The sequence below is a fragment of the Ahaetulla prasina genome, chromosome 7 (assembly GCF_028640845.1).
Source record: "Ahaetulla prasina isolate Xishuangbanna chromosome 7, ASM2864084v1, whole genome shotgun sequence".
Classification (NCBI taxonomy): Eukaryota; Metazoa; Chordata; class Lepidosauria; order Squamata; family Colubridae; genus Ahaetulla; species Ahaetulla prasina.
The window spans coordinates 18,011,116-18,027,621 of NC_080545.1; the positions used below are offsets into that span (position 1 = coordinate 18,011,116).

The 16,506-nt window shown below is 37.9% G+C and overlaps 1 protein-coding gene across 3 annotated transcripts in view; it reads right to left on the reverse strand.

Moving 5' to 3' along the window:
- The window catches only part of CELSR1 (cadherin EGF LAG seven-pass G-type receptor 1), a 187,637-nt gene that overhangs the window by 73,990 nt on the left and 97,141 nt on the right, over positions 1-16,506 (reverse strand). For all 3 annotated transcript variants that reach the window (XM_058191494.1, XM_058191496.1, XM_058191493.1), the window contains exons 6-8: positions 4,196-4,353; positions 1,737-1,900; positions 238-363 (exon numbers count right to left, since the gene is read on the reverse strand). In XM_058191494.1, coding sequence (XP_058047477.1) covers positions 238-363; positions 1,737-1,900; positions 4,196-4,353 — 448 coding nt within the window. The remainder of the gene's footprint in view (positions 1-237; positions 364-1,736; positions 1,901-4,195; positions 4,354-16,506) is intronic.

The window sequence follows — 16,506 nt, forward strand, 5'->3', positions numbered from 1 at the left end:
TCCCAACTAGCATGGAAATAATACTGGGAATTATAGTTCCAAAATATTAGGAAGACACCGAACTAACAAAGGTGCAGTAGGTTATTAGATTCCTGCTAATGCCAGCTTTAAGAGGGTGAAGGCAGGGTTTATAATACATTTAATAAATAAGGCTATTGCACTGTATAATAACTAAAATTTGTTCACACACAATGGAATATTTCACGTACTCAATCAAAAGCAGGATCCATTGTTTACCTTGCTCACAGTTTTTCCCCCCATATCGCAGGGGGCAGTCACAACTGTAAGTATTCCATTTGCTCACACAGGTACCACCGTTCTGACACCAGTTTGTTGTGCAATAATTCTTCTGAGCTAAGCAACCTGCAATTCAAAAAAAAAAAAAAAAGTTTTGTCCTCAAGTCATTCAGTAATCATACTTTCAAGCTGTAACAAGCTGTGCTCTAGATCAGCGGTCTCCAACCTTGGTCCCTTTAAGACTTGTGGACTTCAACTCTTTGCTGGCTGAGGGACTCTGGGAGTTGAAGTCCACAAGTCTTAAAGGGACCAAGGTTGGAGACTTCTGCTCTAGATCAGTGTCATGCTTTTGAACAGCTGCAACTTAATTTTCTAGAAAGCAGTTCACAATCCTTATCGTACTTCATACTGTGATATCCAGTGGTGAAATGTAAAATTTGTTGCTACCGGTTCTTTGGGGGGCATGGCTTGGTGGTTGTACTGGTCATGTGACTGGGTGGGCGTGGCCAACTTTTTTTTAAAAACTTTTTTAAAGCCTTTTTTTTTACTACCGGTTCAGGAGAATAGTAAAAAAAATGCTTTAAAAAGTAAAAAAAAGATTCTGATGATCACAGCTGTGCCATGCGATTGTCGGAACCTTTTTTTAAAAACTTTTTAAAAGCATTTTTTAATACCTATTCTCCCAAACCGATAAAGAAGAAGAAAAAAAGAAAAAAAAAGGTTCCAACGATCGCACGGCACAGCTGTGATCATCAGAACCTTTTTTAAAGCATTATTTTACTACCTATTCACAGCTGTGCCGCGTGATCGTTGGAACCTTTTTTTTTAACCTTTTTAAAGTATTTTTTACTACCAGTTCGTCCGAACCGGAGCGAACTGGTAGCATTTCACCCCAGGTGATATCCATCCTCAACAGTTCTCTTTTGTGAAGGGGAAGCATTGAAAACTAGAATATTATGGTAAAACAAAGGCTAAAGATTTTGATACTCAACTGTTTTCATTTCCCCTATGTGGTTAGTACATGTATCCGGGACCTAGGCTACCAAGAAATATGTTTCAGAATAAAATCTGTGCAGAAACGGTTTTCATAGAATGTTATCTTAAATAGAAAGATATTCTCTTATATAGGTAAAGTTGTTTAACAACTGCTTGTTTAGCAGTTTTCCTTCATCGTTACACTGGTAATGAAAAGGTTACTTCATGACCAATCTTTGCATTTATAATCTTTGAGGTTTGTAAAGCAAAGGAAAGCTGAAGTAAGATTGTAACACACTTTTTGACTCAGCCAACACTTTGCTTAATGACTGAATCCCAAATATGGTTGCTAAATGAGGATCACCTGTATACACAATGTAATTAGTAAATTTGAGAAATTAGCCCATGGATACATCCCTAGTTCCTTCTTTTTACATTTTCTGATGAAAGCACAGTTCTTTGTGTGTATAATTTTCAGAGAACCTAAAGTATTTTTTCCAGTTTTATTATTGAAGAAGTTATACCTGCAAGCGTGCCATTATTGGCTATGTAACTGGCCATATCAATGGGCTTGCTGTCAATGGATAGATTCCTCATGCAACCAACAAACTGCCTGTTATGTACAGGAAAATCTTCAGGTAAATTGGGAACACCGCCGAGCAGCAGAGGGCCAGTTAAATCCAACGACCTAAAGAAATCAGAAATAAAGTGGTTTTTGACTCAGATAGGTAATGCAATCTTTTATTTTGTCATGGCATTGAAACGAAATAGCACAAGTAGTCCTTGTTTACCAAAAGCTTTGTTTAGGAACTATTAAAAATTATGACAGTTGGGGAAAAAAAACCCAGATGAATCCCTGCTGCCACAAGTTGCAGTCATGTGATATTTCGCTTAATGACCCTGGTTCACTTAACAACAGAAGTAGAAGTGATGCTGTCGATCCAGCATAATCACATGATTTTTCACTTAGTGACAGAGGTGCCAGTCTCAACTGTGGTTGGTAAATGAGGACTATCTCTAATAGATCGTATTAAAGTGATATAAATGTTACTTACAGCCAACAGTCAACTATTTTAAGGTGTTTTTTTTTCTTTTTTTAAACCAATAAAAAGGTTTTGCCACAAATGGTAAAAACATTTTTTCAAGCTTTTAGAATTACAGTTACAAAGCATTGTAATTCTTATATATCAGGTTGTTACTGGAGAAGAAACTTGATGTATAGATAACATTTATAGCAAGCCTTTGTAACATAAATACTTAGAGAGATGATGTTGCCCAATACATTTTATGATTACGAAGGAATATGTAAATCCAACATTTAAATTTTATCCTAATAGTTTCATTATGCACTCCTTTGCATTTTCAAATCAACAGACATAGCAAAACCAAAAAAAAAAAATTTACATAATCAAGATGCTGCATTTATTCAAACTTACATTGACTTGTAAATGTAGATTTAACCTGAGAAACCTATCCAAAACTAAGTTGAAAATATTCCAAGCAGGATTAATTCATTAAAAGCCCTCAATGACACAAACATTTTCAAGTATTTTTTCCAATTACTGTAATTTTCAGACTATAAGACGCTCTGGACTATAAAACGCACCTAGTTTTTTTGAGGGGGGGGAATAGCTCCATGGCTTAGGGTCTGTGTACTTATGGGACCTCCTGCTGTTACCTCATGCCTCCCACCGACCCGTACGCTCACACAGAGCGGGACTTCTCAGGGTGCTGTCCGCCAAGCAATGTCGGCTGGCGGCCCCCAGGGGAAGATCCTTCTCTGTGGGGGCTCCTACCCTCTGGAACGAGCTTCCCCCGGGTTTACGCCAAATACCTGACCTTCGGACCTTCCGCCGCGAATTGAAAACACATTTATTTATTCGTGCGGGGCTGGCTTAAATTTTATTGGTTTTAAATTTTTATTATTAATTTTAATGGGTTTTAGTTTTATATGTTCCAAAGTTTTAGGCCAATTATGTAATAAGTTTTTTAATTCGTATTTTAAATTGTATATTGCACTGTTTGTTTTATCTTGGCTGTACACCACCCTGAGTCCTTCGGGAGAAGGGCGGTATAAAAATTGAATAAATAATAAGAAGAAGAAGAAAAAGAAGAAAAAGAAGAAAAAGAAGAAGAAGAAGAAGAAGAAGAAGAAGAAGAAGAAGAAGAAGAAGAAGAAGAAGAAGAAGAAGAAGAAGAAGAAGAAGAAGAAGAAGAAGAAGAAGAAGAAGAAGAAATCTGCCACTGCCTCCCAGCATCCATCCAATATTCATCTGGCCCATTTACTACAACCCATTTGCTACCACCCATTCGCCACAGCATGTTCTAGAGCAGCTGACTGGCACCGCACCAACCAACCCCCTCCCCCCACTGCAATATTCGCTGTATAAGACGCACAGACTTTCCCCCCCATTTTTTTGGAGGGGGGGGAGAAGTGTGTCTTATACTCTGAAAAATACGATAACTGAAATATATCAATTTATTCTAATGCAAATCTTAGGATTCAGGATTTTAGCTCTTTAGTTCAATGTGATTAAAGACCATAGAGGAAAACTGATCAATTTTTTTTCCTCCTCCATTTGTCTTTCCTTCTCTTTGACACTTTCTCCTTCTTCCCCTGAGTGAACATTTTTGAAGGGAAGTGCCTTTACTTGTCTTTACTTACTTTTCATCCTCTTCTTCACGTTGACTTTTTCCATCCTATTAAAAGATGCTTAAAAAATAGGAACATCTGCAGCAATAGGTAACTTGCCACAAGGAGGGGCAATTTAGCAAAGATGTCTATATGATGGTTCTCCAAACTCAACCATTTTGTCCTTAATGCACAAACGTGTAAAATTTAATTGAATTCAAACAGATATGAAAACGACTTTACATCTGACAATAATCAATTCCAAGCATACCTAAGAAAAAGTAGCAAAGTCTCTGTCAGCCGGATTAATTCTACTACATATTCATGTCATAAAAAAAATCAACATCTTACTTTTTGGAGCCGGACTGTGTTCCCTGAGCAGCGCAGGAGTAGTTTCCAATCAGACTTCCAAAGCGTACAGCCACTGCGGTATCACAGTCGTCCACGGTTACTACAGCCACCTTCTCCCCCGAAGGCCCATGTGGAATGCCAAGTTGGCCTATGTTGGGCTTCAAAATAAATGTGAACATTTTAAAAACTGAAACTCAAAAGTATTTCAAGCACCAGCATTGTACAATATTTGCCTCACTGTAAGATAGGGACCTGTTGGCTCAGTGGCTAAGACTCTGAGCTTTTCGATTGAAAGGTCGGCAGTTCAGCGGTTCGAATCCCTAGTGCTGCACAACAGGGTGAGCTCCTGTTACTTGTCCCAGCTTCTGCCAACCTAGCAGTTCGAAAGCACGTAATAAATGGAAGTAGAAAAATAGGGACCACCTTTGGTGGGAAGGTAACAGCGTTCCATGCGCTTTTGGCATTTAGTCATGCCGGCCACATGACCACAAAGATGTCTTCGGACAGCGCTGGCTCTTTGGCTTTGAAATGGAGATGAGCACCGCCCCCTAGAGTCGGGAAAAACTAGCACATATGTGTGAGGGGAACCTTTACATTTACCTTTTAGCTAGGGATGGACAACCTGTCAGCCAAGGCTACTGGTGCTCTTTAAGCTCAGGACTGCACCTCTCAGAAGCCACAATAACCATGACTGCTAGAAAGTGAGGGTAGTACAGATAGTCCTCAACTAACAACAATTCGTTTAATGACTGGTCAAAGTTACAACAGCACCGAAAAAAGTGACATATGAACGTTTTTCACAAGTCCACTGCAGCATCCCCACGACACATGATCAAAATTCAGCTGCTTGGCAACTGGTTCATATTAATAACAGTTGAAGTGTCCCGGGATTATACGAGGCAGGAAATCCTATCCCATTTCAGACAAATCTCTTCTTAAAAACTTCCAGTGTTGGAGCATTTACAACTTCTGGTGGCAAGTTGTTCCACCGGTTAATTGTTCTCACTGTCAGGAAATTTCTCCTTAGTTCTAAGTTGCTTCTCTCCTTGATTAGTTTCCACCCATTGAAATAAGATCATAAGCACAGTCATTTTCACTTAGTGACCATTCACCTAATGACCAAATTGCCAGTCCCAATTGTGCTTGCTAAACAAGGACTATCTGTCTACCATGATCCCATTCTGGTATATTTTCAATAGCATGCATATGTGTGCGCACACACATTTTCCGTCTGTGGCAAATATTTACCAAAAAACAGATAGTCCTTGACATATGACCACAATTGAGCCCAGAATTTATGTTGCTAACTGAGAAATTTGTTAAGTGAGTTTTGTCCCATTTTATGAGTTTTTTTGCCACATTTGTTAAATGAATCAAATTAGTCACACAGTTGTTAAATGAATCTGGCTTCCCCATTGATTTTGCTTGTCAGAGAGTTGTAAAAGGGGATCACGTGACCCCGGGACACTGCAACCGTCATAAATATGAATCAATTGTCAAATATCTGAACACGTGACCATGGGGATGCTGCAATGGTCGTAAGTGTGAAAAATGGCCATAAGTCACTACTTTCAGTGCCGTTATAACTATATATGAACTGCTGTAAGTTGAGGACTACCTGTAATAAAAAAAATTATACTCAATTTCTTGGTATTTAACTTGTTTAATCTAAAACCAAGTCATTGCATTTAGATAAGCTTTCCATAGCCATTGCCGTTATACTTAACAGACATTAAACTTTTGCAAAGTTTTTCAAAGGCTGTTTCTTGGTATCAGGCTATGGCAGGGGTCTGCATACTTGGCTCTTTTAAGACTTGTGGACTTCAACTCCCAGAGTTCCTCAGCCAGCTTTGTTGGCTGAGGTATTCTGGGAGTTGAAGTCCACAAGTCTTAAAAGAGCCAAGTTTGCAGACCCCTGGGCTACGGCAATGAAAATGTTTTTCATTTCCTCCCAGCTATATTGACTATGATCATGTAACTTGGCAGTGCTTCATATAAAGGGCTTGACATTTGCCAGGTAATACAAGGCAAACTCACAAACAGCAGATAAGGAGAAAAATCTGATTTAAATCAGAATGGTAGACCCTCAAGTATTAGTGCATTCTATCAATTGTTCTGGGAAGCATTATTTAAAAATGCAATAATCATTGTCAGTTATCTTCAAGATCTGTACTTGTGCATAGATTTTTGATTAAGATATGCACATGTATGCTTATTGAGTTAATGAGTGCATGAACTGTATGGATGCAATGTATCCTAATACAGCCTTCCTCAGTCTGGATTCCTGCAAACAACAGATTTCGATTCCCATACCCAAGTCTGAAACATCTACTGGTTGAGGAACACTTAAGCACACTCAATTGTACAAAGCTTTTCTAAGTATACTCTTGTTTCCTATAAATCTTTCTCAAATGCTTACTTTCTGTGCACAGGTTTTTCAAATGTATGCAATCTGTATGTAATATGAGTCAAGAGGTTTTTGGGTTTTTTTTTGAAGATCCCATGGATTTCATTAAGCCACCCACTGAATTAATATGAATTGGATAATCTAATAGAGTTGTATGCATGACCACACATATTTTTTAGTGAATAGGTTTGATAACACAACTTATTCAATCAAGAATTCAAACCAAGTCAACTCAATCACATTTCACTTGTGGCAAAAGCACTGAGGTGCTTCCAGGTTGAAAGCATTAGCCGTTGACATCACTGTTGCCTGGGGGACGCCCATTTGGGGGCTCCTTTCATGTCCCCAGAAGGAGCTGGAGCAAAGGACGGGAGCTCACCCACCTCAAAGCAGCACTCAAGTCTCGAACATAGGTTTGCTAACCTCCAACCCAGCGCCTAACCACGTGAGCCACTGTGCTCCTACTCAACTCAATGAATCAAATGGTTTAAGTCAGATTATAGTGATTCACAACCTCACTAATTATAGGCCAACTTTTTGAGCGCAATTCAAAGTTTTCACCTTGAAGTCCTTTAACACCCAGGAGCTCTGAAAAATTCCTTTTTTCATGCAAATCAGTCCACGTATTTAGTTATTTCACTGAAGTTCCCCTCAGAGTGCATGGTAAACAAGTGGGTAGAAACAAAGCACAAGAGCATCCCAGTAATGGTATGGGATATAGATAATGGAATATATTATGATATCTCTCCCATAATGTCAGGCTTGCGCCAGCTAAGTCCCTAGGAAAGGAAGACCCTCGACTCCAGTTTGTTGAAGTAATAGATTCTTTTACTAAGGATTAGTGGTTGTAGCAAAAGCAAGGCTAGAACTGAGTATTCCTATGCAAGTTTACATGGTTTTTCCCTCCCTTGTCCCCCCTCCCTTCGACCAGAATGTCAATGTCCAATAGCATCCCAGGGCGATGTTTTGAGAACTGCTTTGATGTCAGGCGCGTCTTGAAATGGCTTCACATTCTTTTCCAGGCCAGTCATCCTAGGGCAACTGGATTAGTCTGGTTTTCACACGTCTGGTTTCCGTTAATGCCATTCCCTCCCCACTTTCCCTCCTTCTTCTTTCTCCTGCACATCTTCCCCAAACGACTCTGCCCTCTCCCCCACGTTTATAGCAGAATGCCAGCAAGCTTAGCGAAGAGTAGTGAAGATGGCAGACACTTATGGGTATTAAAGAATAAACAATAATTTGCATTGTTTTTTCACAGGTTGAAAAAGTGCCAGGCTACAATGGTTTGGAATCTTAGATGAAGTGCTTAAATGTTTCTCTTCCCAATTTTCATTAGATTATGGAGCAATTTGCACAATCATCACTTTATGATTCTCACCTTCAAAAGATTATGGGTTAGCCAGCCTATAGTTCATACTCTAGCTTCTTGTTTCCGCTAGGATAGGAGTCTGAAGTATGAGTCAGTACTCAACTGAAAAATGTATTAACATGCATAGTACGTTTGTCAGCAATTCTTAAAGAAATGAAATATTTTCTTGGAATTGCACAACAGTGATTACGTGATTTGGTAAAAATTGAATTTGATATAAGGAGGTTGCCAACAGGTGCAATGTGCACATCCACAGACATACCAAATAAACTTTTATATTTCGAAATCATCTTTATATTTCAAACTTGGTTTGCTGCAGAAGCCTACATTTCATGATTTTTTCCTGTTTTACTTTCCCCGAAAATAAGACATCCCCCGATAATAAGCCCAATCGCATGCGCTAAAATAAGCCTCCCCTGAAAATAAACCCTCCCCAAAAATATTTAAACACAGAGCTGGAAATCAGGTAAGACATCAAGAGGAGCACCATCTTGTTCCACGTGACCCAAAATAATAAGACCTCCCCAAAAATAAGGCCAAGCGCTTATTTCAGGGTTAAAAAAATATAAGACAGGGTCTTATTTTAGAGGAAACGCAATAGTATATTAGACTTTCATCTTTTCCCTCTATTCCTTCATCCTTTCCACCTCAGAGTTATTGCATTAAACTCATGAAATGGGGTTTGAAGCTAATTCGCCTCCTAATGGTGCATTCTGGATAATGTGAGTGTGTACTGAACGAACTGGCAACTGTTGGCAGTAGACTTCCCTGGCTTTCAAAATACATGGCAGCCACACATTAAACTACAAATAAATACCCATGAAATATTATTCTATATAAAATCAATCCTTACTGAAACTAAGATGATGCAAAATGAAATAAAATGACTCCAGCCATACAAACAATTTCCATATGACAGTTTTCTTCTCTTGTGAACTAAATTCCGAATTGTTACACTGTTCTCTGCTCACACTCACATTTATACATGGTTGCCGTCAACTACCCTGTTTCCCTGAAAATAAGACATCTCCTGATAATAAGCCCAGTCGGGCTTTTGAGCGTATGTGCTAAAATAAGCCCCCCCCATAAATAAGCCCTCCACGAAAATATTTAAACGCATGCACAGCCATTTCCTCTGGTTTCCTCCATGTGCCCCAAAATAATAAGACTTCTGCAAAAGTGAGGCCAAGCACTTATTTCGGGGTTCAAAAAAATATAAGACAGGGTCTTATTTTCGGGGAAACACGGTAGGTGTGTGTGGTCTTTCTCTCTCACCATGTATAAATTAATTATAGAGTACACACACTGTATGTCAGTCAATATTTCCTTTAAATAACTTTTAAAAAATGATTTAAAATGTCAAACTCCTTCTTTGTCAGGCAAAGAGAGCAACTATCAATAAATATAGGCAATTTGGACATGATATTGTATACAAAATGTGATGAAAAGATGCTATTTTTACAGCAGAGCTTACTTTAATTGCATGGTTATACAACTCAGGGCAGTCAGAAATGTGTTTCAGTTGTATATTTGCATACTTATTGCCAGTTTGTTATTTGGTAAGCCTTTTCCTCCAGTGGCCCGACTGCCCATAACTTGTTTTCAAAATTCTAAATGTTTCTTTCCAAATGTTAGGGCACTTTACTTATCTCCTCTCATTTGGTGCCAAGCGATTGAAATAACATATCGGTCTGAACCTTACATCTATTTTTAAGAATAAACCCTTGTTTCTTACGTACGTAAACATCATAGTTATTATTTGTTACGCACATATCCTTTAGGCATAGAAAATAACAATAAGAAATTGCAAGCATAACTAAGAGGGGTGGGAGGAACATTTACATATTATGAAAGCCATGCCAGATTGCATGCATCAGTAGTATGTATTCATTTACTGTTTCAAGTGGCTAAAGGTTAAGGAAAACCTGTTTCCTACTGACTTTTAAAAGCTAAATGAATATTTTCTTTTCAAAGTTATGTGGTGGGCAGAATAAATAAATAAATAAATAATCCCCAGTAGCTATGATTTTAAAGGATTATGCTCACAGGAGTCTAGTTTTTTCCTCTTTGCAGCCTTTAATAAAAAATAGAACAAGTAGCAGTAGTCTATAGGAGATGCTTAAACACCATGGGTGCACTTTCAGTTCAGCTATGTTCAGTCTCATTAGGCACGCTGCCAGAGTTAAACAAAAACCCTCGTTTTTAATCTATTGGTCTACTCTAAGCCCAATATTCTAACATAAAGAGAAAGCCTCCGAATTCACAGATATTTGGCTGATTCTGTGATCGAAAATCTCTTGTTAATTCTTTTGCTGTAGGTACAGATTCTTACTAAGTATCAACACCAGGGTCTGCAAAAATTCAACAAGTAAAGTCATAGAGTTTATAAAAAATTCCGACATTTGCAAACTAAAGGGAAGAGTTCAGTGAATAAGGACAGAGCGTTTCTGCCCTGACTTTATGAGTTTGTAGGCTACACAATTCGGAATAGCACTACAAAAGTCAGCAGTCTTGTAGCTCAGGATCTGAGGAATTTCAATGGCTACACATTTAAGGGGTGTCTAATTGGGGACAGTTATTTTAAGGCTCTTTCACTCAAAACAAAAAAAGATAAATACATTTATGAGCAAGCCACCACAAAAAGAACAGTATTTTGACATAGGAAAACACTTTCTACTAATGGCCGACAGGAAAAACAAATACTGAACATAAAGGCTTTCTTCCTTTGATGTCTCATTCGCTCCCTTCCCTCCTCCCAACTCATTAACAACACTGGATGTTGTATGTGCTTGTTTTGGGATGGAAAAGAATTTACACCCATAATGAGATTTTCCACCCTATGAGCCAAGATCTTTAAAAACCTAGAAAAACCTATTTTCTTTTCCTGATGCAATATATATTTAGGTTTTTCAGTATTCATAGAGAGATAAACTCAAGGGAGAAAAATAGGTACTGAATTTTAAACTATCTAGTTTTGCATGTGCATAAATGTCATTCATATAAATTAACAAAGTCATCAATCAACCTTCAAAGCTACAGATGTTATTAAGGAACTGTCTCATATTGTTTCATGGAAAAACCAATCCCAGCCACCACTTCTTATAAATTACAAGTATATTCCAAGTATTTTAAGGGGGGAAATATCCGGTAAAGTTTCAGAAATCTTCAAGTCAATTCTGTGCATGTTTTCCTCTGAGTAAATTCCTTTGCATTCATGAGGGTTCAAGTAAGTATGCATAAAATTACAGTGCATACAACTGACATGATTTAGGCCTGGTTCACATGATCAATCAAATCTTCTTTACAATCACAGACCAGCGTAAGAAGGGTCAACAATTAATACAAACAATAATTTTAAAAGCCAAACAATATGAAATACACAAAGTTAAAAAAACATTTTAAAAAAGTAAACATAAAAACCAAAAATCTTAAAAAGAAAACCTATACAAGAGATAAAAATTAATATATGGCTATGGAGATATGGAGGGGAGGAACTAAGATGGCAGCACCTTCTGAAATAAGCTCCTGGGTTGCAACAGGACCGACCACTTCTGGCTTAACTCGACACCCCCCCAAAAAAACACCCAAGGGCAAGAAAAGCACCTGGACAGCCCCAGCAATATTACTAGTTCACATGAGTAAATATTGTATCAATTTGTTGCATCTAAGAGAGAAAACTTCAGACTGTAAGTAACCAAAAATATATTACATTGCTACACCTAGCAGATCTCAACACAGAAAAAATTGCAAGATGAAAAACGTATCTGGCAATGAAATGGGAACTCGGATGAAATACCTTCTGAACTTTGCCAATTCAAGGCTAGTTCTTTGACATGTGAATCTACTGTGCTTTTAAAGGTAGTTTTTTTTCTATGCCTCCCCCACTTCCAGTTATAATTATTTAATGTTTATAAAGATTCCCCTTTTTGGATCTTCTATGACCGTGACAACGAACCTATGGCACGCAGAACCCTCTCTGTGGGCAGGTATGCCATCACCAGCTGCTCTTCTCGTTTCCAGCATGCCACCTGGTCTTCACATGCGCCGGAGTGCCGGAAACCCAAACACCAGCTGGCTGGTGCGCATGCAGGCGCTGGAAACCCGAAGACCAGTTTGTGTTTGGGTTTCCAGCGCTCCAATGTTCCAGTTTGGACACTTGGTGCCGAAAAGGTTCGCCATCACTGCTCTATGATCTCTTGTGTTAATACAAATGAATATTCAGTAAAACACAATTTCCCAGTTTTCTTTTCTTTCTCCTCTGCAGGCAGATGTGATGTTATTTATGGAACTATTGAGTTCTTGACGTTTATTGCATGATTCACCAAAGATAAGTGTACACTTGAAAGTCCTTATGATGAATTCTTCAAGTGCTGGACATAGGAGTATGAGGAACTATTCACCACGATAAATTCTTGATCTCGGTATTCAGTAATGTAAATATGTTCTTTCTTGTTTAAAAAAAAATCCCACTTTAAATTAAGCGACAGATGTAAGAATTGGCTTTTATGCAAATGTGAATGAGATGTGCATAAATACAAAGTATTTATTAATAGCTTGCATTTATATCTTAGGTTGCGGGATCCTAAGACTAAAGTGATAAATGTTTCAATTGAAACATTAGAAATAGAAAATTCCTTTCAATTTATTTCTAAAAAAATGACCTAGAATAGCAGTTGTTGCAGGAGATGACTAAGAACAGTATACCTAATAACTCTTTTATCCTTTAAATTCCTTGTCTATAGTTACATTAGCTGGACACCTGTGATTCGCTACGAAACTATGTGATCGGATGTGATACATTGACACCTAAAGCCTGAAATTTAATGTAGAACAAGGCAACTGGCAGTTGGAACAGAAGGGGAGGGGGAGTAGAATGTCCCAGCCCGCAGGCCAGATGAGTCATGCGTTGGCCACACCCACACCCGGTTTAGTGAAGGAGTAGATTCAGAGCGTGTTAATGTAAGGCAACTGGCAGTTGGGACAGAGTTCCTTTCAGGTGGGGAGGGGGAGTAGAACGTCTAACTCCTTAGCATCAGAGTGTGTGAATATAATATCGTATATGAAATACTAATGAGCTGATGGTCATTTCGAAAAATCCTTTCTTAGTTAACACCTAAAAGCTAAGAGGAACATACGTGCCAAATTTCAAATTTGTAGGCTTTACCGTTCTGGAGATTTCATGATAGAGTGAGTGGTATTTGGCTTTTATATATACATATAGATAATAATACAAAAACCAAGAGAGATATTTGAAAGGCTGTTTTGGAAAAGGACTTGGTCCATGATAGTACCAACTGATGTAGTTTTGTTAACGTATTGAAATACATTAAGGTACGTTAAGCTCTATAATTTTCTAATCATTGTGTACAGACAGAATCATAGATGCATAGTTTGAAGATCCAGTTGAACATCAGTGTGGGATTCACTAGAGTATCTTTGACAGATGAACTAGATTTGAAGTTCTTCAGCGAAGGAGTACTCACCACTTCATGTGGTGGCCCATCCCACTGGTTGAAGCTCATATAAACCAAACTTTCTTCCTGACACTTATCCTGATCATTTTTGTTATCTGTCAAGACTCTTTAAACCATAGTATATTTAAAGTAAAGATAATCTCATTAAGCCTGACTTCTAATTACTATACGGATACAACCACACTGTTTTCTAGGAGGCAAAGTCCACTCATAAGTTAGGAAAGAGTCAGCCTTCTTAGTAACGTTGAGAGAAGGTGTGTTTTGAATTAATTACAACAAATTTACACATGCTATTCTTTGCTTTGATGATGGCAATAATCAAAGCAGTCTGTGGTTTGAAATTCTGATACACACAAATGAACGGTTCTTTAAACTTTCCAAACTAAAGCAAAGATATATTCCTTTTACAAACAGTCTCAATAAAGAACTCTCCAGAGGTTATTTATAACATGAGCCATGCTCTTCACAAGTTATCTGCTGTTTTCCAATCGGCCGGAAATGGATGAGCAGCCTATGGATATGTTTGTTTGGGTGGATACATGTGCAATAGAAGATAATATATCTGTAGTTTCCTATACTTTATTTAGTTTTCAACCACAAGTTAAACGTATATAACCTGACCTTAATTCTATGGTTTAGCTCATTTTCTTGAGCAACCTGTTCCATGATTGTATTATTAATCTACAATGGATTTAGAAAGTATCCTTCTGCTTAGTCAGCATTTTTAATCTGCAAAATAAGTAAAATTGGACCATGTGATGGCTATATATGATTTCACTCATTGTCTGTTTTGGCTCAATTTATTAAGAGATTTGTTTTCTGACTACGATGTATTGGCAGTTGGCTGGATTCTACTGTGGTTTGTGGGAGGTTGACATCATGTCTGGATGGTACTGCATAATGACAGGGAAACTGCAAGTATGCCTATTCACTGGCACCACCAAAATACCAAGATTTCACAAATATTTTAAAAACTGCCAACTAAAGTTCTCTTTCCTAACTAGGTATCAGTTAAGGTACTCTGTAAAAACCACCCTTCATCAGTCACACTTGCATACATCCATACAAAAGAATCTATAGATAGTCCTCGGCAGGGGGTGAAATGTACTTACCTTTCTACTGGTTCGCTTTGCCCATGCACTGTTGTCTGCATGCGTGCCATCATCTGCACATGCACAAAGCCTTCTGCGCATGCCCAGATGGTCAAAACCAGGACGTGATGACATCCCGGTTTGGGTGTGGCAGAGCCTCCTGCCGCCGGTGCTACCGGCTCCCACGAGCCAGATAAAGCAGGAAGCATTTTACCCCGGTCCTCGGCCTACAATCATAATTGGGACCAGAACTCCAGTTGTGTTATGATTGTAAGTCAATGCACCATGTGACCTGAAGTAATTTTCCAACCTTTTTTGCGGCAGTCATTAAGTAAACGCAGTGGTATCGTAGTTAAGTGAATGTTGTTACAAACCAGGAAAAAACATCACAAATTATGAACATATGACTGCGGAATGCCACACCTGATCATAAAGCAGACCTGCCGGACATACGGTCACATGGGGATGCTTCACAGGACATAAAGCACTTGTGCCGTGGCTGTCATAACTTCAAAGAATTGCAAAATCACCAATTGTAAGTGCTGGCTGGGGGAATTCTAAAAGTTAAAGCCTGCGTGGCTTTAGATCACACATTACAATTACAAGCCAAATTTTAAAAGAAATGTGCCTTGCACATTTTACAATTTTATTTATCTGGAATAAAACCATTTTTCTTTAAATATATTTTAATTTCAAAATGGGAATATCTGTACAAATAGTACTAGAAACAAAATGAAAGAATTAAATTGGAAATTAGCTCTGTTTTCCAGAGGAAGACGGTGGTATATAGCTTTACAGCCTAAAGCTGATTATGTCAGGTGACTTCTATCATCATACAAAACCTGTTTTCCCCTCAGGAAATTAGATAATCAATCTTTCAGCTGCGCAGACAACCAGCCGCAAATGGTGCTTCCATTTGTTCATCAGAGATTGCAGAGATAGAGTTATATTTTTAATACTGTTTTCAAACAATGCCAAACTATTTCAACTACTGCTCAACATACTTACAAGAGAAAAACTAGGTAAATAATCCCGTTGATCCTCATACATAATATAGAATTAGAAATGTAACACTTTGATATTTCTTATGAATATGCATATGAATATGTTAGTATTTTATTGTGTAACTTGATCTGGCATTTCCCATGAAAACATGCTTCATTTAATTGTGGGTAAAGCTTCATTATATATTTAAAGAAAAAAGGTAATTTAATTAGTAGATTAAAGATAGCATATTTTACAGCAAGGGAATTTGGAAACGCTTCAAAGATTTTAATTTCAAAACTCCCAATTTTATAAAATCAGTCAAAATCCTGTTTTCCCTTTAAGACTTTACAGGTGGTGTAATAAGTTAAAGACATATGCAGCCTTCAAACTGTACCCCATAACTCATCCAAACTATTAATAACACTGGAATTTAGAGATACATCCTATTCTTTAATAAGGAAATAAATTCCTATTTTTAAATTGCTTTGTTTAAAAAAAACAAGGGTTTGTGAAGTTGCCTTTATGACTAATGGACTTATGATATTTTTACCTACATCAAGCACCCTGAAGAATTACAAGATGTCACAATTTTCTCTTCGGAATATTACAAAGATAAAATGAAACTTAGTGAGTTAAAAGCATTGGGAGTTCTGTAAGCTTGGGAAGAAAAACCAACCAATCAACCCGGAAGAAGAAAGTATAGATGGTCCTTGACTTACGATCAAAATTGGGACCAGAATTTCCACTGTCAAACAAGGCAGTGATTAAGGAGAATCATACCTGATTTACTCTCTTGTTTGCCACGGTTGTTAAGCCAATCTGTGCAGTTGTTAAGTGAATCATTCAATTGTTAAGCAAATGTGGCTTACCCCATTGAACTTTGTTTGTTGGAAGCTGGCTGGGAAGGCTACAAATGGTGATCACATGACTATAGGGCATTGCAACTGTCATGAATACATGCTGGTTCCCAAACAACTGAATCT